This window comes from Salvelinus alpinus, chromosome 5 (assembly GCF_045679555.1).
Source record: "Salvelinus alpinus chromosome 5, SLU_Salpinus.1, whole genome shotgun sequence".
Classification (NCBI taxonomy): Eukaryota; Metazoa; Chordata; class Actinopteri; order Salmoniformes; family Salmonidae; genus Salvelinus; species Salvelinus alpinus.
Window position 1 is genome coordinate 91536833 of NC_092090.1, and position 23318 is coordinate 91560150.

The following is a 23318-nucleotide window of genomic DNA, read 5'->3' on the forward strand; positions in this document are numbered from 1 at the left end:
GAGTTTGTTCTGTGTTCTGGTGTTGGAGTCTGTTCTGTGTTCTGGTGTTGGAGTCTGTTCTGTGTTCTAGTGTTGGAGTCTGTTCTGTGTTCTGTGTTCTGGTGTTGGAGTCTGTTCTGTGTTCTAGTGTTGGAGTCTGTTCTGTGTTCTAGTGTTGGAGTCTGTTCTGTGTTCTAGTGTTGGAGTCTGTTCCGTGTTCTAGTGTTGGAGTCTGTTCTATGTTCTAGTGTTGGAGTCTGTTCTGTGTTCTAGTGTTGGAGTCTGTTCTGTGTTCTAGTGTTGGAGTCTGTTCTGTGTTCTAGTGTTGGAGTCTGTTCTTTGTTCTAGTGTTGGAGTCTGTTCTGTGTTCTAGTGTTGGAGTCTGTTCTGTGTTCTAGTGTTGGAGTCTTTTCTGTGTTCTAGTGTTGGAGATTGTTCTGTGTTCTAGTGTTGGAGTCTGTTCTGTGTTCTAGTGTTGGAGTCTGTTCTGTGTTCTAGTGTTGGAGTCTGTTCTGTGTTCTAGTGTTGGAGTCTGTTCTGTGTTCTAGTGTTGGAGTCTGTTCTGTGTTCTAGTGATGGAGTCTGTTCTGTGTTCTAGTGTTGGAGTCTGTTCTGTGTTCTAGTGTTGGAGTCTGTTCTGTGTTCTAGTGTTGGAGTTTGTTCTGTGTTCTAGTGTGTTCTGTGTTCTAGTGTGGGAGTTTGTGGTTAATGGCCTCTTACGTCTTCTTTATCGTCAGATTATTATTGCCATTACTTTCTAAAACAGACGCACACACACACACACACACACACACAAACACACACACACACGCACGCACGCACACACACACACACACACACACACATGCACACACACACACACACACACATGCACACACACACATACGGATGCACGCACAAGGATGCACAAACACACCGTAGTGATCTCAGGGAGTGGCTGAAAGAGCAGGGGCACCCAATGACAGCTATTTTGTAGCTCAGAGGAGCCAGCCAAGCTGTAGGATGACGACATTCTCCAGTCAGTTAATCTCCAGATTTATTTTACAATCAGCTATTGGGTTTGACATGAAACTCGATAGCCTATCACTGAACTCAATAGGGTAAATAAGTGGATACGATTAAGTGAATATCGGCTCTCTCTTTTTACAGGACTACTGGCTCTGAAGGACTCTGTTCACTTGTCTCCCCTGAAGCCATCTACCACCCCCACGGAACGAGAGCTAGAGTGGCTGGAGGGCTCTGCTCTGGGGCAGCGCAAGGAGGAGGCCCCTACCAGGGCTGGGGGGGAGGCAGATGGACAGGAAGAGGATGAGGAGGAAGAGGAGGAAGAGGAGACGAGTGGAGTCCTGACCATCTCTGAGTTGGTGTACAACCCCTGTGCCAGCATGCTGCCCACGCCGGTGGACGACGGCCAGGGAGGGGTTGACCTGCTGTTCCAGAGCCCCATCCAGAGCCCTGCTCGCCTGCTGAGAGAGCTACATGCTGACCCTGACATCCAGGCCCAGCTGGTGGCCGAGAGGGTGCGTGACCGTGCCTTCGAGCGTGCACGTGTGGTGGGAAGGAGCATGCTAGGTAGCGGGCTTCGCCTCCTGACGAGGAATGAGCGGGTGAACACGTGGGTGCTGAGCGCGGTCCGCCTCATCGCCATGGTGGTAGGGGTGCTACTGGTTGCCGTACCGATGCTGCTGCTGCTGCTGGAGTCGGACATAGACGTGTCGTTTTTGCACGAGATCAGGCAGACACCGGAGTTTGAGCAGTTCCACTACGAGTACTACTGCCCGCTGCGCCGCTGGATCCTCTGTAAGATCAGCATGGCCATGGAGAGGCTGGGATGGGACTGAAGAGGAGAGGAGACACAGGAGTGGAAAGAGAAATGGACGAGTAGGAAGAGGAGGGAAGTTGAGGGAGGGTTGCTTTCACTCTGTACCATGTTTCTGTCTGCTCGCTCCTGATGCTGACAAGCTGATGGGTATTGGTTGTGATTGGACAGTGATTTTCTAGTAGGTACAAGACAAATATGTCTCTGGAGCTCATTTGATTGACTCTTCTCTTCATAACAGAGTCAGTGATTGATCCCAGACACTGTCAGTAATGGCGGAGTGGGCTGGACAGAGGGAGAACATAGATCTGAGAGCAACCCTGTATCACTGGCAACATAACAGCTACAGCCTATAGATAGATACACTACATGACCAAAAGTATGTGGACACCTGCTTGTCGAACATTTCATTCCAAAATTATGGGCATTAATATGGAGTTGGTCCCCCCTTTGCTGCTATAACAGTCTCCACTCTTCTGGGAAGGCTTTCCACTAGATGTTGGAACATTGCTGCGGGGACTTGCTTCCATTCAGCCACAAGCACATTAGTGAGGTCGGGCACTGATGTTGGGCAATTAGGCCTGGCTCACAGTCGGCGTTCCAATTCATCCCAAAGGTGTTAGATGGGGTTGAGGTCAGGGCTCTGTGCAGGCCAGTCAAGTTCTTCCCCACTGATCTTGACAAACCATTTCTGTATGGACTTCGCTTCGTGCATGGGGGCATTGTCATGCTGAAACAGGAAAGGGCCTTCCCAAAACTGTTGCCACAAAGTTGGAAGCACAGAATCTTCTAGAATGTCATTGTATGCTGTAGCATTAAGATTTCCCTTCACTTGAACTAAGGGGCCTAGTCCTGACCATGAAAAACATCCCCAGATCATTATTCCTCCTCCACCAAACTTTACAGTTGGCACTATGCATTCAGGCAGGTAGCGTTCTCCTGGGATCCGCCAAACCCAGATTCGTCCGTCAGACTGCCAGATGGTGAAGAGTGATTCATCACTCCAGAGTCGAATGGCGGCAAGCTTTACACCACTCCAGCCGACGCTTGGCATTGTGCATGGGGATCTTAGGCTTGTCTATGGATGGAAACCCATTTCATGAAGCTCCCGACAAACAGTTCTTGTGCTGACGTTGCTTCCAGAGGCAGTTTGGAACTCGGTAGTGAGCACTCGGTGGTCCCGTTCTGTGAGCTTGTGTGGCCTACCACTTCGCGGCTGAGCCATTGTTGCTCCTAGACGTTTCCACTTCACAATAGCAGCACTTACAGTTGACCAGGGCAGCTCTAGCAGGGCAGAAATTTGAAGAACTGACTTGTTGGAAAGGTGGCATCTTTTGACAGTGCCACGTTGAAGGCCACTGAGCTCTTCAGTAAGGCCGTTCTACTGCCAATGTTTGTCAATGGACATCGCATGGCTGTGTGCTCGATTGTATACACCTGACAGCAACGGGTGTGGCTGAAATAGCCCAATCCACTCATTTGAAGGGGTGTCCACATACTTTTGTATATATAGTGTATATATGTATATTTACAACAAAAAAATGAATATTGATCAAAATAAATCTTTAAAGTTCTTTTTAATGTTTTGTAAAAAATAAATGTGATGCAAAGTATTTCAGGAATTTTTCAGTCAGAGGATCTACTTACAAGTTTATTGAAGCTATGGGTTGGGGGTCAAAGTCAACTATTTTTAAAGACTACTGTCACTCGACTTGACTGGTAGCACCGTGGGTTTTACTACAAAGATATAGCACAATCTTTTACAACACAGATGAACTGTTTCAGATTCTCTGATGTCATTGGAGTCAGGTGGCACAGGTTTGGTTAACTGTCTGTTTGTGTTGAACTAAATGTGATATTATTGAAGGTTTCAGTCAGTCTCCTGGCAAGTGGATTTGAGAGTTTTAACATAAAAGTTGTAATATGTGATGTTAGCAACAGTAGAATACAGTGCCTTTCGGAAAGTATTCAGACCCCTTGACTTATTCCACATTTTGTTAGGTTACAGCCTTATTCTAAAATTGATTAAATTGTTTTTTTCCCTCATCAATCTGCATACCATGCCCAATAATGACAAAGCAAAAACAGGTTTTTAGAAATTGTTGTTAATTTATTAAAAATAAAGAACAGAAATATCACATTTACATGATTATTCAGACCGTTTAGTCAGTACTTCGTCGAAGTACCTTTGGCAGCGATTCTTTAGGTGCCTTTTGGCAAACTCCAAGCGGGCTGTCATGTGTGTTTTACTAAGGAGTGGCTTCCGTCTGGCCACTCTACCTGATTGATAGAGTGCTGCAGAGATGGTTGTCCTTCTGTAAGGTTCTCCTATCTCCACAGAGGAACTCTAAAACTCTGTCAGAGTGACCATTGAGCTCATGGTAACCTCCCTGACCAAGGCCCTTCTACCCCGATTGCTCAGTTTGGCCTGGCAGCCAACTCTAGGAAGAGTCTTGGTGGTTCCAAACGTCTTCTATTTAAGAATGATGAAGGCCACTGTGTTCTTGGGGTCCTTCAATGCTGCAGAATTTTTGGGGGTATTCTTCCCCAGATCTGAGATCAATCTCATGGCTTGGTTTTTGCTCTAACATGCACTGTCAACTGTGGGACTATATATAGACAGGAGTGTGCCTTTCCACATCATGTCCAATCAATTAAATTTACCACAGGTGGACTCCCATTAAGTTGTAGAAACATCTCAAGGATGATCAATGGAAACAGGATGCACCTGAGCTCAATTTTTTTGTCTCATAGCAAAGGGTCTGAATACTTATGTAAATAAGGTATTTCTGGTTTTTATTTTTGTTAAATTTGCAAACATTTCTAAAAACTGTTTTCACTTTGTCATTATGGGGTATTGTGTGTAGATTGCTGAGGATTTATATTTATTTAATCCATTTTAGAATAAGGCTATAACCTAACAAAAGGTGGAAAAGGGCAAGGGGTCTGAAAACTTTCCGAAGGCACTGTATATCTAATGGTCAGTCGGAACTGAAATGCCAGGCTGTAAAAAAAAGGAAAGTCATTCATGGCTGTTATTTTATGATTGTAGTGGTTGACCAATAAGATGATGCATTAGTAAGATATTGGGGAAGTATCGTGGCAGATGATTGGTAAGTGATGGTTTGAATGGGAGGGCCGTACAGCTGTCAGTCTAATATCTACTTATTACAGTAATATTGAGAGAAACAGCTATTTGTTTGGGAAAAACATGTTCAGATTAATTGGTTGTGAGTGAAAGATAATACAGGATGATTACATGAACAGAATTCTGATCAGCCGAAATAGCAAAATACACTTAATGGCCAGTTTATTAGGTATACCCATCTAGCCCCCAGAACAGCCTAAATTCTTCAGAGCATAGAAATGTTTCTCAATTGATATCAAGGGACCTAACGTGTGCCAGGAAAACCTTCCCCACACCATCACACCACCGCCACCAGCCTGTACCGTTAACACCAGGCAGGATGGGGCAATGGACTCATGCTGCTTAAGCTGAATCCTGACTCTGCCATCAGCATGATGCAACAGAAACCGTGATTCGTCGGACAAGGCAATGTTTTTCACTCCTCGATTGTCCAGTGTTCATCATCGCGTGCCCACTGGAGCTGCTTCTTCTTGTTTTTAGCTGATAGGAGTGGTGTGGTCGTCTGCTGCAATGTCCATCCGTGACAAGGATTCTCGGTAAACCTTAGACACTGCCAAGCGTGAAAAGCCCAGGAGGCCGTCCATTCTTGAGATACTGGAACCAGCGCACCTAGCTCCTGCGATCATAGCACGCACAAAGTCACTTAGGGCACTGGTTTTGCCCATTCTAACATTCAATGGAACAGTAACTGAATGCCTCCCTGCCTGTCTGCATGCTTTATACAGCAATGTAGGAGCGAATCATTTTCGTGAACGGGGTTAACCTAATAAACTGGCCACTGAGTGTATATCAATTTGGACCGTATTCTCAGGAAAGGACATACGCACGTTGAATTATGTCTCTGTGTGTGCAAACACAATATGATCTAAACAAACACCACATTGAAACACACAACTTACTTTATAGTCGTAAACATTTTGTGAATATAAAATATCCTTTAATTAACCCTATCATTATATCTCAACAGGTTTGTAGCCATAAATGTCAGTTCAATTCTGTATCTTTATTCTCTAACACACAGGCACTGACTCATTGTCACAGCTCAATCTTCTGGTCCCAATTTACAAGTACTCTAATGACCCACAATGTATTTAACTCGTCTGCAGTACTATAGGATGACCACAGAAATCACTCTCATTACCCCTATTCTATTAGCCACAGTGTAATCATCAAATGTGTTTTCATGTTAATAAACAATAACGTTATGCGTAACCAGCTTTAAACAGTGGGCTGAACCAAGGAGATGTTCTCTCACGGCACTGACTTCAAAACATACTTGTCTGCTTTTTCTCAGCGACATTACACACTTCAAGGTACACCCCCCCCCCCCCCCCCCCCCACACACACACACACACACACAAGTATAACACAATGTATAGGCCTAATGTATACACATGTACAAAAAGACATGCCCTAGCGTCAGTACTTTGTTAATAGGCCACACCCTTTAGTGGGCCTGACCTCACTCATGCCGTGGATGAGCTCTGAACTGCAGACTGCATGCCTTCGTCTGTAAATACTGTTATATAGAGAAAAGCCAATCGTGGTGCAGAACTTTCTTTCTTGGTGTCTTTCCCTTGTAAGCGACCCATGTGTAGGTTACCTTCCAGCTTAGATGCATGCACGACATCCATATTTTAGCAAGGACAGTGGGTAGTGCACAGAATAACCTCGAGTGGCGTTGTGCAAGGTGTAGGGCGTTTTCAGTTCAGCGTTCGTTATTCTGAAAGCCACTAGAAGCCAATTGTACGCCTGAAATTTTTGGGGCATTAAAAGAAGCCAATCAGATGGCAAGAAATTAAATGATATAATGGTGGTCAGATGAAATGCATAATGAAACCAGTGATCATGTAGAACCATAAACCAGTTTAGCAGATTCATTTGATTTAAATCCAGCACGTTTGATACTGCATTTCACAACATGGGGACTATTGTCCATTTGGATTTGTGTCTCAAGTAGAATAGGTTGCTTTTATGTGTCTGTGACCATAAACATAGCTAGATGTCTAACACCTGACCTTATTGCTAACAGATGTCACTGATGATGTTAGCATGGACACACACATCATGTTATCCATATCATAACAAGTCGGCCTATGACAAAGGCCGTGGTATTCTGTGGACGATAAAGTTCTGAAGCCCAATAACACCGTAGCATTATCCTTTGTATTATCTATTTCTCAGCCTTTCTATAATGTTTTCTTAGCAGGGAAACTGCCCACAATGAAGCTCTTTTATTTGAGCTACAGAACATGTTTAGTTTGTTTTTAATGTTTTTCAATCAGTGTTTTAGGACTAAGAGTTGAAAGTACCATGCTAGTGATAAAGCTATGTCATCACAAGTTGAAAGACTGAAATGCAATTTATACACTGCTGATTTGGCCATCAAGACTGCTCGGCACAAATACTGTGATTAAAAAACAACATGCAATCACATGAGTTGATGTCATACGTACCACCCACTTTCTCTTAAGTGATCTGATTTAAAAAATGCAAAATGGATGAAGATCGTCCAGGTGTATGACACGTATATGCAAACCTGTAAGACATCACATGGTACAGATGGAAGGAGATGTTCTTTCATAGATTATTTCGATGTTAAATGGGCATGTAACGTGTTTTGCACGGATAGCAGCGTTACCCTCCGTAGCTGTTTGTTGTTATCAGTTCGTAGGACTTGTTTTTGTTATTCGGTCTCTTTTAAAACAACTCTGGGAGTAATTGAAAAAAAGAGCAAGTTTTCAGTTGTTTTACCACTGCTGGAACACAAAGCCTTATGAACTTTGTAAAGTGAATTTTGAATGTTTGTATGTTCAAAGAAAAACAAGGTTGTTTTATATGTTATTACTGCCACAATAAAGCCCCCAAATGAATATATATTGAAATATGGTGTACTGTTAAGTTAATTAATTTATTGAACATAAAAGAGCATGTACACTTTTGAAATTAGCGCGACCTTCAATCAGAAAACATATCACGATATTTTAATAATATTGGCAAATAAGATTAATTAAAGGTCCAATGTAGCCATTTTTATCTCAATATCAAATAATTTCTGGGTAACAATTAAGTACCTTGCTGTGGTTGTTTTCAATAAAAAAAATTCAACAAGAATAGCTACTTAGCAAAAAGCAACGACTGTCTCATTATTTTCACAGTATTATCCCAACCTCAAAGTGTGGAAATATATATAAAACACAGGAAAATCATGTTTTTGACTGCACTGGGCCTTTAAGCTTGTGGTTTATGTGGACTGTACATTGAAATACAAATTCTAAAACCCATTTTGTTTACCTAATGCCTATGTAACCCTACCCTATGGTGTATACTGTACGTGACTAGTGCGTGGTGTGACCCGGTTGTTTAAAAGGAGATTGTACACAGTAAATGCAGAGACATTTTCTTTCTTTCTTGGTATGATGAGTAAATCAACATGTCAATAACTTAGCTAAAGAACATAATGTAATCTAAAAGGATAAAGAGCACAGGCCTCGGTATAAAAGTGAACACACAGTGCTCTTGCAGTCAACTATTATTGTCAAGGAGTTAAATAAAGGTATGAATGACCTCAAGTGTCGCTTCTCAGATTTCACAGTCCATAGTCTCCGTATCGTGGTCTTGCAGAGTAGGTCTATTTATGTGGTTGACTATGCCTGCATTATTAATGTGGAAACAATATTGTTTTTACTATAAAGCATTGTCCTTTGAAAGCATGCATTTACTTTCTCTATGAGGGTATACATTTGTATTTACATTTGTCGCTATGGAGACACTGGCCAAGCCCTGTAGTGGGCTGTCTCTCGCTGCAGTCTCCCTTGGTGAGTAAGTATGTGTCTTGTTTCTATAACAACGTTTGTGTGAGCAGCGCAGCAGCTGAAGGACCGGAGTGGAGAGACTTCTGGGTAAGAAGCTATTCTTATAGCAAATGATAGCAACAAGTAAACATTTATATGGCAAACCACTTTCATTTGAATATGTGTGTAGGCTACTAGTTTCGTGTCTGTACTTCTGGTCTGTTGATTCTACTTAAGTGCATAGATGGCATACAGTATGTTTACAACCTTACAACCAAGGCTGTAGTACATTGAGTTTATCTCACTGTCTGTCATTTTGATTTCAGCATGGGTATGATTGGAGGGCCAACGAGGAGCAACGAAAGGACGGGACGGTGGGAATGCAGACAGGGTCAGATGGTGTAGTTCACATGATACTGGGTGTGGCCACAGGGTCAGAGGGTGTAACCAGCGGGTCAGAGAGGAGTGTGGTCCTGGGTCTAACAGTGAGTGTTAGCAGGGAGAGTTCTCTGGAGATGGATCCCGGTCTCCTGGAGGACTCACTCCTGACTGAGCAGCAGAAGCTACGCCATGTGTTGGACTGGGCTAAGAATTTCCTCGGGACCAGTCAGGATGGGCACAATCTCAGCAGAACCTCCCCTTCCTCCCCGCGTTTTTACTCTACTTCAGCTGCGCCTCGACTCGAGGTCGATGGAAGAGCTGCTGTCTGCCCCCTTGGAACCTTTCACAATCTTGTCAGAAGCAGAAGCGTGAGAGAAAATATGGTAGGCCAATCAGAGCCTCTGAACAGGCTTCCATACACCACCTCACTGCCCTGCCACACTCTCTCCCACACCCCAGATGGCCGTGAGTTTTCTGGGCCTGAGTTTAAAGAGAACCCTGGACATAAGGAGCTGGTCCTGTCCTCTGGGCCACAAGAGGATAACAATGACCAACCACGTTTCCTTGGTCTAGACAACCGTCAGGCAGACCAGACTACCCACAAACCAATAGCTCCTCAACCTGAGGGGAGAGATGGTGTTTCCATCAGTGAGAGCCTAAGAGACAGAGACAGTACCGTTACAACCTGTTGCTCCTCAGTGGACAGTGACACTATCCTATGGTTGCCTGGATATGGTCCTTTATCCAGAACCCATGACCTCATATCAAGGGAAGGAGAAGACAGAGTTTTGGGAATGCAGGAACACGAAGAGGAGAAGGCGGTGGCGGAGAAGGAGGACCCAAAAACAGGCCTTGAGGGAACCAGTAGTATCATACCTTATGAATCCTGTAGGGTCGCACTAGAGGGTGAACATCTAGATTGGGGAGCCAACGGCTGGGTGTCAGAGGGCCTGAGTGTGTATGAGGAGTATCTGCTGTGTGTGTCCCGTTTGGACCACCTCAGAACAGAGCAGAACCAAGCACCTGCAGATGTCATGACCCTACCTGCTGACCAAACGGCTGACCCTTCTGAGCAACCTCTGAGTGCTGAGCTGTTGGTTGCTAAGCAACATGTCCATCAGGACATCCACAACGAGGGGAGGCGTGCACCATTCAAGAGTTCAGAAGTGAAGAACGGTAGAGGTATGTCTCTAATATAGGACCAGCATCCTATTCAGACGTGAAATAAAACATACATACCTTACCTAGCGATGACGTACACACTCATTACATACAGCTCTGTGCGTTGTAGAGACCGTGCCATGATATCTCTGGGTGTGTTCTTTGTTTGCCTTTGGTCAGTGATGCAGCCCAAGAGCAGCGGAGGTCAACCTGGTGTCAGGAGTCAGGCTCGTGTCAGAGGTCGCGGTCATTCCTGGAGGTTCTGGGAAAGGTCAAGCCTCTGCTGGTCATCCTTCACTCATGGAGAAGTGCTGCCACGGTAACATCTCTCATGAGAAATGCTGCCACGGTAACGTCTATCATGAGAAGAGCTGCCACGGTAACATCTTTCATGAGAAGAGCTGCCACGGTAACATCTTTCATGAGAAGTGCTGCCATGGTAACATCTTTCATGAGAAAAGCATCTGCGAAATGGCATAACACAATTTTTTGTAAAAAATGTAAGTGAGTACTGGCACTTTTTTCATTCCACTAAGAGCACTGGAGGCTGCCCTGTGGCAAGTCACACTCAAAGGGAGTCACACTGCCATCTGTAGTCTATCAGCGGGACTGCACCTGCACTCAGAAAGACATCAGCATGCGTGTATTCGTTAGTGTACAAAAGCTGAAGAACATACACACATCCAGGTAGTTTCCGCAGGTGATGGAGTTGTAGGTAAACTCATGGAAAACAGGAAGGAAAACACTGCACACTGCTGCTCATGCTCCCAGGTGAAATTTATTTACAACGTTTCCACCCTTAGGTCTTCATCAGGCATCCCAGGTGGGGGTGGAAGGTCCTATATATAGGGGCTGTACTCATTAGTGCACACCATGGTAAAGCGTAGCAAAACATTTTGCAACAGACAAAGTTTTGTAGTGATAATGGGCATTGGGGCGGCAGATAGCCTAGTGGTTAGTGTTGGACTAGTAACCAGCAGGTAGCCTAGTGGTTAGTGTTGGACTAGTAACCAGCAGGTAGCCTAGTGGTTAGTGTTGGACTAGTAACCAGCAGGTAGCCTAGTGGTTAGTGTTGGACTAGTAACCAGCAGGTAGCCTAGTGGTTAGTGTTGGACTAGTAACCAGCAGGTAGCCTAGTGGTTAGTGTTGGACTAGTAACCAGCAGGTAGCCTAGTGGTTAGTGTTGGACTAGTAACCAGCAGGTAGCCTAGTGGTTAGTGTTGGACTAGTAACCAGCAGGTAGCCTAGTGGTTAGAGTGTTGGACTAGTAACCAGCAGGTAGCCTAGTGGTTAGTGTTGGACTAGTAACCAGCAGGTAGCCTAGTGGTTAGAGTGTTGGACTAGTAACCAGCAGGTAGCCTAGTGGTTAGTGTTGGACTAGTAACCAGCAGGTAGCCTAGTGGTTAGTGTTGGACTAGTAACCAGCAGGTAGCCTAGTGGTTAGTGTTGGACTAGTAACCAGCAGGTAGCCTAGTGGTTAGTGTTGGACTAGTAACCAGCAGGTAGCCTAGTGGTTAGTGTTGGACTAGTAACCAGCAGGTAGCCTAGTGGTTAGTGTTGGACTAGTAACCAGCAGGTAGCCTAGTGGTTAGTGTTGGACTAGTAACCAGCAGGTAGCCTAGTGGTTAGAGTGTTGGACTAGTAACCAGCAGGTAGCCTAGTGGTTAGAGTGTTGGACTAGTAACCAGCAGGTAGCCTAGTGGTTAGTGTTGGACTAGTAACCAGCAGGTAGCCTAGTGGTTAGAGTGTTGGACTAGTAACCAGCAGGTAGCCTAGTGGTTAGTGTTGGACTAGTAACCAGCAGGTAGCCTAGTGGTTAGAGTGTTGGACTAGTAACCAGCAGGTAGCCTAGTGGTTAGAGTGTTGGACTAGTAACCAGCAGGTAGCCTAGTGGTTAGAGTGTTGGACTAGTAACCAGCAGGTAGCCTAGTGGTTAGTGTTGGACTAGTAACCAGCAGGTAGCCTAGTGGTTAGAGTGTTGGACTAGTAACCAGCAGGTAGCCTAGTGGTTAGTGTTGGACTAGTAACCAGCAGGTAGCCTAGTGGTTAGAGTGTTGGACTAGTAACCAGCAGGTAGCCTAGTGGTTAGTGTTGGACTAGTAACCAGCAGGTAGCCTAGTGGTTAGAGTGTTGGACTAGTAACCAGCAGGTAGCCTAGTGGTTAGTGTTGGACTAGTAACCAGCAGGTAGCCTAGTGGTTAGAGTGTTGGACTAGTAACCAGCAGGTAGCCTAGTGGTTAGAGTGTTGGACTAGTAACCAGCAGGTAGCCTAGTGGTTAGTGTTGGACTAGTAACCAGCAGGTAGCCTAGTGGTTAGTGTTGGACTAGTAACCAGCAGGTAGCCAAGTGGTTAGAGTGTTGGACTAGTAACTGAAAGGTTGCAAGATCAAATCCCCAAGCTGACAAGGTAAAAATCTGTCATCCTGCCCCTGAACAAGGCAGTTAACCCACTGTTCCTAGGCCGTCATTGAAAATAAGAATTTGTTCTTAACTGACTTGCCTAGTTAAATAAAATTGAAATTATTGGAGAAGTTCAGGTTAGTCCTTCCCTGTTTTCACCCTTTGGCTTCCATTTAGTTCCTAGTTAATAGCCTGACCTCTAGAGATTGTATTTATTTATTTTTATTTAACCTTTATTTAACTAGGCAAGTCAGTTAAGAACAAATTCTTATTTACAATGACGGCCTACCAAAAGGCTAAAGGCATCCTGCGGGGACTATTTTTATTATTTTTATTTTTTTAAATATATATAAGACAAAACACACATCACGACAACACAACTCTACATAATACTGTAGCCAGACAGATGAGATGAACTGTCACTGCCATCTCCCTCCTTTGGCTGCAGGTCCCAGCTCCCCAACAGACCCCACTCAGCAGGTGTAGTGTCTAAACGGACGTCCCCATCTGAAAGTTCTTATTCTGGACCCAGAACACCAGCAGCACTTCAGCTCCCCCTGGGTGAGCACAGCAGAGACACCTGCTACGCTAGATTACTATATCACTGATGCACATTATAATGTATGTGGAACAGTTTATAGTATATCAAATCTTAGTTTATAGATACCCTTTTTATCTGTAGTATACTGTCTAACTAAACCCTTTATCAAGTGTAATTACCACAGTAATAGATAAACAAGTTAATTAAACCAGTATTGTTATAACTCCAAGTAGTCACCAATTATTACAGAACCCTGTTTCTTAGAACGCAAAGTTATACAAGAATCTAGAATCCAGAATGCAGGGCATACAAGGTTGAAGAAGTTACATAATGCATGTTATGTTTTTTGGGGAAACTCAAGATCTTGGTTTGAAATTAATTTCGCCCCTCACAACCTCGCAATAGTCATAAGACTCTTCACGGATTTAGACAGAATGAGAGCGAGATTACACTCACACACACACACCCAGACACATGCACACACACACACACAGACACACACACAGACGCACACAGACACACACACAGACGCACACACACACAGACACACGCACACACACACACACACACACACACACACACACACACACACACACACACACACACACACACACACACACACACACACACACACACACACACACACACACACACACACACACACACACACACACACACACCCTTACTGTTACAGGTCTTTCATTTGATTTCCCTGTTTTTGTTTTGCTCCACTGTTTGGTTTGCTTCCTGTCTTTTAGTTTGTTGTGGGTTTTTCTTTTGTTTGCCTCTTCTTGGGAACATTTTGTGGGGCACTCATGGTGGGTGTCTTTTAGGTCCCATTTGTTGTTGCTAGTCAACTTTAAGTGGACACCCACCATAACTGGTATGTTGTTTTGTATCTGTATCACACATGCCTGATGTAAAGCATTTTGTACATCTTTAGGCAGTGCTGTGAATACCAATGCAACTAATATTCCTGTGACCAGGGCTCTCAAACTGGCAGTAAGATGCATTTCTATACTGTATTTCATTACTGACCGTTAAACAGTCAAACAGCTGAGCACTGGTTATGTACATCTGTGGTCTGTGTGTTGAGTGTAGTGTACTGGTGTGTGTGTTGATGGTAGTGTACTGGTCTGTGTGTTGAGTGTAGTGTACTGGTGTGTGTGTTGAGTGTAGTGTACTGGTGTGTGTGTTGAGTGTAGTGTACTGGTGTGTGTGTTGAGTGTAGTGTACTGGTGTGTGTGTTGAGTGTAGTGTACTGGTCTGTGTGTTGAGTGTAGTGTACTGGTCTGTGTGTTGAGTGTAGTGTACTGGTCTGTGTGTTGAGTAATCAGTAGAATACACTCTCTCTCCCAGCCTGTAGGGGGCTGTGTACAGTGGCTGTCTCTCCCTGATGAGGTATGGTTATCCATACTGTCACTCCTGCCACACAGAGATCTGTCTACAGTGGCCCAGGTCTGCCTCCACTTGCTCCGACTGGCCAATGACCACACACTATGTAAGTCTCTGAGGAAGTGAATGAACGAGTGAGTGAGGTGTGTGGGTCTTCCTCTGTCCCCAGCTGTCCCCTAGTAAGACTCTCTGGAGAAACAGGAGTTAACGAGAGCTGTGAAATCACACACACACACACACAAACAACAGTATACCCATAATACTTATATCAAAGTAAAAATGTTTAATTATTTCAAACTGTATTTCTCTTTAGGGCAGGTTGTTAGTGTGGAGAACAGCTCATCTTTAACTGACCAATGGCTGAGCAGTGTGGGCAGGCGTAATCCTCGAAGCCTGACTATCTACAGGTGCAGCGGACTGTCAATCACCCCGAGCGGACTAGAGGAGTTTTTCAAACTAAGTCAAGCCTCTCTGGAGGTAGTTTTAACCCGTCACCTACTGTATCAACTGCTGTGTTGTACAGAAAGATCGAGAACTGTAATAATGTGAAGGAAACAAAAACACAGTTATTTTTGTCCCGTTGTGAGACCTGTTCATTGGCTACAGGTGCTGAGTGTGACAAGCTGCAGTGGGCCTGGTCTCCATGGTGACCTGGTGCTGACTCTGAGTGGTCAACACTGTGATCACATGACCTGTGTGGACGTCAGCTGGAGCGGAGCGACTGACACGGGCATCAAAGCACTGACTGACACCTGCACTGGGTAGGCCGTAGTGCCATTACCATCATTAACACATGTTTAATGTAAAAATGATCACATTTGATGATATCGCAGTTTGATGTTGTTACATAACGATATGCGTTTATCAAGGCTTTCAGATAACATGAAATAACATGGCTTATGACTCATGTCTGCAGCCTGAAGACTGTTGTTCTCAATGGTTGCCAAGTTACAGATGAAGCCCTGAATGCCCTCGTCATAAGATGCAGAGACAGGTGAGTTGCAAAAAAGTGTGGAAAAGGCTTTTGTACTTTGGTGTGTGTTTGTGTGTGTGTGTGTGTGTGTGTGTGTGTGTGTGTGTGTGTGTGTGTGTGTGTGTGTGTGTGTGTGTGTGTGTGTGTGTGTGTGTGTGTGTGTGTGTGTGTGTGTGTGTGTGTGTGTGTGTGTGTGTGTGTGTGTGGTAACTTGTATGTTAGTTTTAATGTGTGTGTACCAGTCTGCGCAGGTTGGAGCTGTTTGGCTGCCTGTCTATCAGTCCCTCATGTCTGAACACAGTGTCAGAGTTGTGTCCTGGGCTGGAGACTCTGAACATCGGCCAGATCCCTAAGGTCACTCACCCCTATCTGACCCTGGTGACGTCACGACTCAAACGCCTTCACTCCCTTAACCTGACTGGACTGCACGCAGTAAGTGTGTGTGTGTGTGTGTGTGTGTGTGTGTGTGTGTGTGTGTGTGTGTGTGTGTGTGTGTGTGTGTGTGTGTGTGTGTGTGTGTGTGTGTGTGTGTGTGTGTGTGTGTGTGTGTGTGTGTGTGTGTGTGTGTGTGTGTGTGTGTGTGTGTGTGTGTGTGTGTGCATTTGGTGCTTAGTAGTCAAATCAAATCAGATCAAATCTTATTGGTCACATACACATGGTTAGCAGATTTTAATGTGAGTGTAGCGAAATGCTTGTGCTTCTAGTTCCGTCCGTGCAGTAATATCTAACAAGTAATCTAACAAATTCACAACAACTACCTTATACACACAAATGTAAAGGGATGAATAAGAATATGTACATATAAATATATGGATGAGCAATGGCCGTGCTGCATAGGCAAGATGCAGTAGATGGTGTAGAATACAGTATATATGTACATATGAGATGAGTAATGTAGGATATGTAAACATTATTTTAAAGTAGTCATTGATGTTCATCACACCTGTTCTGTATCAAACACCTTCACTCCCTTAACCTGACTGGATTGCATGCAGTAAGTGTGTGTGTGTGTGTGCGTGTGTGTGTGTGCTTAGTAGTCATTAATGTTCATCCCACCTGTATAGGTGAGTGATCAGACAGTTCATCAGGTCCTCCTGCAGTGCCCTGACCTCCAGAGGCTGACCCTCAGCTCCTGCCCTGGAGTCACTGACATGAGCCTGCACAAGATCAGCACCCACGCTCCCCACATCAGGTATGCTTCTGTGTATACGCAAACAGCCAGCCTGTAAGTCACTCATTCATTCAGTCATTCACTCTTGTTTCAGTCATTCACTCTTGTGTGTGTGTGTGTGTGTGTGTGTGTGTGTGTGTGTGTGTGTGTGTGTGTGTGTGTGTGTGTGTGTGTGTGTGTGTGTGTGTGTGTGTGTGTGTGTGTGTGTGTGTGTGTGTGTGTGTGTGTGTGTGTGTGTGTGTTTGCGTGCGTGCGTGCGTGTATGCATGTCTGTCTGTGTCTGTGTGTATGTGTGTGTGTCAGGTTGTTGGATCTAAGTGGCTGCGGTAAGGTGAGTGATGCTGGTGTGAAGGCTGTAGCTGTGGCCTGTAGATGCCTGCAGCACCTGGACCTGAGCTCCACCGCCACAGGGAACAGAGGGTAGGCTACACTATCAGTGTGTCTTAAAAGGCACCCTATTTCCTTTATAGTGCACTACTTGTATTATGTGTTTATTTGGATCCTCATTAGCTTTTGCAGAAGCAGCGGATACTCTTCCTGGGGTCCATAGGGTTCTGATAGTGTACTATATAGGGAACCCGGTGCCATTTGGGACGGAGACTATGTTACAGGGCTACTATAATACATCACATACTCTGACTCAACCAGCACTTGAATTGCACTTCCACTGGTTGCCGTGTCTGTAACTTTGTTGACACACAACACATTAATATTGTTCATTGGACTCTTCCATTAATCTGCACACTATGAAAGGGATTGGTTATTCACTAGCAACAAACTACTAGAGACTTTAATGACCGTACAGTGACCACTGTCATAAAGACGCAATGATTAAGCTCTGACCACTGCTTTTAACCCAGCTGATTACTCGTCCAAACTTAAAGGACCCTACGAAATCGACTTTGATTGACCTCGTATTTACAAATATTCCAGAGAAATATTCTGGGAGTGAGGTATTTGCTTTGGATATTAGTGACCAATGCCTCATTGTATGTGTCAGGGATATACAGATGCCTAGATCCAAACCTTGTTTTATTAACAAGAGGAATTTTTATAATTTCAATGAATAGGCCTTTTTTTGTGATCTTTATTTTGGTGACTTTGATTTTATTCAGAGTTGGCTCTGAACCACTTTTCAAATGTTTCAATTGTATTGTAGATAAACATGCTCCCTTTAAAAAACTGAGAATTAAAAATAAGTATTGCCCTTGGTTCAGTTCAGCGCTATCTGAAGTCATACACAACAGAGATTCACAGACTCTGCAGTCTTTCAGGCGATTGAGAAATCTGTGTGTAAAACTAGTTAAAAAAGCAAAATTAGATATTATGTTAATACACTATCTGAATGTACAGGGAACCCAGCTACATTTTGGAAAGCTGTTACATCACTGAAGGGTTGTGTCTCCTCTTCTCTCCCCCAAATAATTAATTTAGATCCCGGCCCTATCACTAACAAAATTGATATCATTAATGCATTAATCACCATTTTATCTCCGCGGGTTATATATTTGAATGTATTTCAAAGGCAGCTCTTGAAAAGAGTAGTTAGGATGTAGATGGTGAAAATCTATTGAATGATACTGAACATGCTGGTCAGGAGTTTTCAGAAATTCACCGATAAAGAAGTCCTGGATGCTTTGCTAACATTAGACAGACAAAATCCACAGTGGCTAATCATTTGGAGCCTGGTCTGTTTAAGTGTGCAGCTCCCCTTATTGCTGACTCTGTAGCACACATTTTTTATTTAACATTGTTATCAGGAAGTATTCCAAAAGCATGGAAATCCGCATATGTGTTGCCACTCATTAAGGGTGGCGATACAAATGATCTTGACAACTTTCGCCTCATTTCAAGACTACCTTGTATAGCTAAGATTCTTGAATACTTGGTTAATGTACCAGTTCGTTCCTTTTTATCTGATAATTTTATTTTTTTATATAAACCAATCAGGGTTTAGGCCTCGGCATAGTACTACCACGGTAACAACGCTAGTTGTTAATGATCTTGTCAATGCCTCGGATGCTAAAAAGAGCTGTGCTGCCTTGTTCATTGACCCGTCAAAGGCGTTTGACACTGTTGATTATTCTGTTTTGCTAAAGAAGTTATCAAGAGTAGGCCTGGGATATACAGCCTGTTCATGGTTTCAGAATTATCTTAGCGACAGAACTCAGGCCATCTTACCAGATGGGGTTAAATCTGAATTTCTTGAGATTCAAAAAGGTGTTCCTCAGGGTTCGATTTTGGGTCCATTATTGTTCACCTTGTATATTAATGACATAGGAAACACTGTTAGTACTTGTAACATTCATCCCTATGCAGATGACACAGTTTTGTATTACTGTGCCACCTCAGTGCAGCAGGCCATTCGTGAACTTCAGCATGACTTTGATTCAATTCAGAAATCACTTACAGATCTTAAATTAGTGTTAAATACAAGTAAAACCAAGCTCATGCTGTTCTCTAGGTCACGAAATGTTGACCCTGAGGACCTGCATAATGGAGGAGTGGGCCAAAATCCCTGCTGCAGTGTGTGCAAACCTAGTCAAGAACTACAGGAAACGTATGATCTCTGTAATTGCAAACAAAGGTTTCTGTACCAAATATTAAGTTCTGCTTTTCTGATGTATCAAATACTTATGTCATGCAATAAAATGCAAATTAATTACTTAAAAATCATACAATGTGATTTTCTGGATTTTTGTTTTAGATTCCGTCTCTCACAGTTGAAGTGTACCTATGGTAAAAATTACAGACCTCGACATGCTTTGTAAGTAGGAAAACCTGCAAAATCGGCAGTGTATCAAATACTTGTTCTCCCCACTGTATGTGCGCTACAAATGGAGCCCAAATTGAGCGTGTTTATCAATATAAGTACCTGGGTATCTTGATTGATGACAAGTTGTCCTTCATAACGCATATAGAAAATATGACTAAGGAGCTAAGATCCAAGAATTTTTTATATCAAAATAAATCATGCCTCAGTATTGAAAATACAATTCTCCCTGTATTGGATTTTGGTTATATTGTTTACTTGCATGTGCCAACCTCTGTTTTGAAACCCTTGGATGCAGTCTACCATTCTGCAATACGTTTTATCACAGGGGTTCATGTCCGGGCCTCTCATGGACATTCTTGTCCCGAAGCCACTCCTGCGTTGTCTTGGCTGTGTGCGTATTCTTGTTGTCCTGTTGGAAGGTGAACATTCGCCGCAGTCTGAGGTCCTGAGTGCTCTGGATCAGGTTTTCATCAAGGATCTCTCTGTACTTTTCTCCATTCATTTTCCCCTCGATCCTGACAAGTCTCCCAGTCCCTGCCACTGAAAAACATCCCCACAGCATGATGCTGCCACCACCATGCTTCCCCGTAGGGATGGTATTGGCCAGATGATGAGCAGTGTATGGTTTCCTCCAGACGTGATGCTTGGCATTCAGGCTAAAGAGTTCAATCTTGGTTTCATCAGACCAGATAATATTGTTTCTCATGGTCTGAGAGTCCTTTAAGTGCCTTTTGGCAAACTCCAAGAGTGCTGTCATGTGCCGTTTACTGAGGAGTGGCTTCCGTCTGGCCACTCTACCATAAAGGCCCGATTGGTGGAGTGCTGCAGAGATGGTTGTCAATCTGCAAGGTTCTCCCATCTCCACAGAAGAACTATGGAGCTCTGTCAGAGGGACCATTAGGTTCTTGGTCACCTCCCTGACCAATGCCCTTCTCCCCCGATTGTTCAGTTTGGTTTGCGGCCAACTCTAGGAAGAGTCTTGGTGGTTCTAAACCCCTTTCCATTTAGGAATGATGGAGGTTCTTGGGAACCTTCAATGCTGCAGACATTTTTTGGTACCTTTACCCAGATCTGTGCCTCGACTCAATCCTGTCTCTGAGCTTTACGGACAATTTCTTCGACTGCATGGCTTGGTTTTTTCTCTGACATGCACTGTTAACTGTGGGACCTTACATAGACAGGTGTGTGCCTTTCCAAATCATGTTCAATCAATTGAATTTACCACAGGTGGACTCCAATCAAGTTGTAGAAACATCTCAAGGATGATCAATGGAAACAGGAGCTCAATTTTTTTGTATCATAGCAAAGGGTCTGAATACTTATGTAAATAAGGTATTTCTGTTTTTTATTTTCATTACATTTGAAATAATATTTTAAAATATGTTTTCACTTTGTCATTATGGGGTATTGTTGGTAGATTGATAAGGATTTTTTATTTATTTAATCAATTTTAGAATAAGGTTGTAACGTAACAAAATGTGGAAAAAGTCAAGGGGTCTTATTACTTTCCCGAATGCACTGTATATATATATATATATATATATATATATATATTTTTTTTTTTAATTTTGAGACAGTTTGCTACAGCAAGAATATAATCACTGACTGTGTGTGTAACTTGTGTGTCACTGACTGTGTGTGTAACTTGTGTGTCACTGACTGTGTGTGTAACTCGTCTGTCACTGACTGCGTGTGTAACTTGTGTGTCACTGAATGCGTGTGTAACTTGTGTGTCACTGACTGCGTGTGTAACTTGTGTGTCACTGACTGCGTGTGTAACTTGTGTGTCACTGACTGTCTGTGTAACTTGTGTGTCACTGACTGTGTGTAACTTGTGTCCCTAACAGGGTGAGCTTGTTGGCAAAGTACTGCAGCACTCATCTCCACACTGTCAAACTGAGCTTCTGCCAGATCAGCCCAGAGGCCATCCACAACCTCAGCAGGCAGTGCAAACGGTAAAATAAAGCACACATGCATGTCAACGACGTAGGGTGGTTTTCCCCACTAACGGCTAAGGTTAACATTGGGGAGGGGAAGCTGATCCTAGATCTGTACCTTGGGAAACGCCGGAGGCATAACACAATAAAAGCAGATATATTGAGAGGAAAAATCAACGACCCTTAGAAATGTCAGTTTTCTGTTCAGGGATTTTTAATAAGGGCTTTATAAAAAAAAAGAGTCTAATAGGTCTCTCTCTCTCTCTCTCTCTCTCTCTCTCTCTCTCTCTCTCTCTCTCTCTCTCTCTCTCTCTCTCTCTCTCTCTCTCTCTCTCTCTCTCTCTCTCTCTCTCTCTAGGTTGAAGCTACTGCATCTCTACGGCTGTGCCTACATCCCTACTGAGAAGGAGATCAGAGACATCAACCCCACTGTTACACTCTACCCGCTGACTTGATACACACACACAGACACACTTATAGTTGAAATTGGTATCATATCTGAAAAACTCCTCCACAGTTACCACAGAGGCATGACTGTAAATACAGCCTGTGTGATATAAAGAATGAAGAGTGCCCACAGCACAAGTGTGTCAAGGGCACTCCTTCCATCACCTCCTTCATACAGTGATGTGGTGTCAGGCAAGCTTTATCCACATTACATCTATCTAGTCAAGGTACAAATATGTTGTAGATTTTTATTTTTTACATGCTGATTGTTAGTGAAAGTTTCCCATTCTCTGGGAGGCTCCCGAGTGGTGCAGCAGTCTAAGGCACTGCATCTCAGTGCAAGAGGCGTCACTACATCCCCTGGTTTAAATCCAGGCTGTAACACATCTGGCTGTGATTTGGAGTCCCATAGGCACAATTGGCCCAGCATGGTCCAGGTTTGGCCAGCGTAGACCGTCATTGTAAATAAGAATTTGTTCTTAACTGACTTCCCTAGATAAATAAAGGTTAAATACAAAATATCTAGCAGCCAGACAGAATGGGGTCTTGGTCTTCTAGACTATCTCTATGGAAACACTTTTTTTGTGTGTGTGTTTCGTTTATTCAACCTATTACAGGTAATTATGTTACTGCGCTTGTCCGGACGCACAGTTCTTGTTTGTTTTGTGCCTCTTTTTCTCGAAGTTGTGAGGTCGACACAAGAGAGTGCTAAAGTAGGTGAGCCGCGTCAGCGTACCATTCCGCAATACGTTTTATCACAGGGGACACTTTTCGGACTCATCCTTGTAGTCTGTATGAAAATGTGGGATGGACTTCTCTGCCTGGAAGAAGAGAGCTGCATTCTCTTGTATTTATTTACAAAGATATCTTACACAACCTCCCTCCATATGTAACTTCATTAATTAAGGTAAGAATTATAAGTTACCAAACCTGTTCTCAGGAATGGATAACACTAGAACCCTTCAGTCTCCACAGATTTGGGAAAATCTGCGTTTTGTTTTTAGGCCCATAATTTGTGGAACAATCTGCAGAGTTCACTGCAGTTAGATGTGCTGGTGCCACTCAGGAAGTTTAAATGATTGATTGAAGACCTCTATGTCGTTGAATGTGATTGTTTTTATTAAATATGTTTATTTTGGTTTATTGTGTGCTGAATTATATTGTTTTATACACAAATGTGTGTATGTTGCTTTATAATTCTGTTTTTATTGTAATGTATACAGGGCTCTCTTGTAAAATAGATTTTTAATCTCAAATTGACTCCATGTTTAAATTAAGGTTGAAAAAATAACAATAAATTATCCGAGCACAGAGAGCATCACAATGGTCACTGGCCACACAGCTTGGCCTCTGAACCCTGACGTATCTGCACGCCAGGAGAACTCTCCCCCGCTGC

The 23318-nt window shown here is 43.6% G+C and overlaps 2 protein-coding genes across 3 annotated transcripts in view; both read left to right on the forward strand.

Moving 5' to 3' along the window:
• Positions 1-7831, forward strand: part of frmd3 (FERM domain containing 3) — a 96571-nt gene extending 88740 nt beyond the window's left edge. For both annotated transcript variants that reach the window (XM_071404137.1, XM_071404138.1), the window contains one exon: positions 1129-7831. In XM_071404137.1, coding sequence (XP_071260238.1) covers positions 1129-1820 — 692 coding nt within the window. In that variant the 3' untranslated portion in view covers positions 1821-7831. The remainder of the gene's footprint in view (positions 1-1128) is intronic.
• A 982-nt stretch (positions 7832-8813) lies between these two features.
• On the forward strand, positions 8814-23063 carry LOC139577205 (uncharacterized). Its single transcript, XM_071404139.1, has 14 exons — positions 8814-8848; positions 9067-10303; positions 10463-10601; positions 13131-13243; positions 14167-14225; positions 14583-14724; positions 14932-15095; positions 15225-15379; positions 15535-15612; positions 15834-16023; positions 16656-16783; positions 17066-17182; positions 21386-21493; positions 21834-23063. The coding sequence occupies exons 2-14, from the start codon at positions 9121-9123 to the stop codon at positions 21928-21930; spliced, it is 2673 nt and encodes an 890-aa protein (XP_071260240.1). The 5' UTR covers positions 8814-8848; positions 9067-9120; the 3' UTR covers positions 21931-23063.
• The last annotated feature ends 255 nt before the right edge of the window (positions 23064-23318 follow it).

What these genes read in the sequence shown, in the direction of transcription:
- LOC139577205 (XM_071404139.1), top strand. Translation starts at nt 9,121, where the DNA reads ATGCAGACAGGGTCAGATGGTGTAGTTCACATGATACTGGGTGTGGCC. An exon ending in CATGGAGAAGTGCTGCCACG is followed by an intron (nt 10,602 to 13,130) that starts GTAACATCTCTC and finishes CTTTGGCTGCAG; the next exon opens with GTCCCAGCTCCCCAACAGAC. An exon ending in GTCATAAGATGCAGAGACAG is followed by an intron (nt 15,613 to 15,833) that starts GTGAGTTGCAAA and finishes TGTGTGTACCAG; the next exon opens with TCTGCGCAGGTTGGAGCTGT.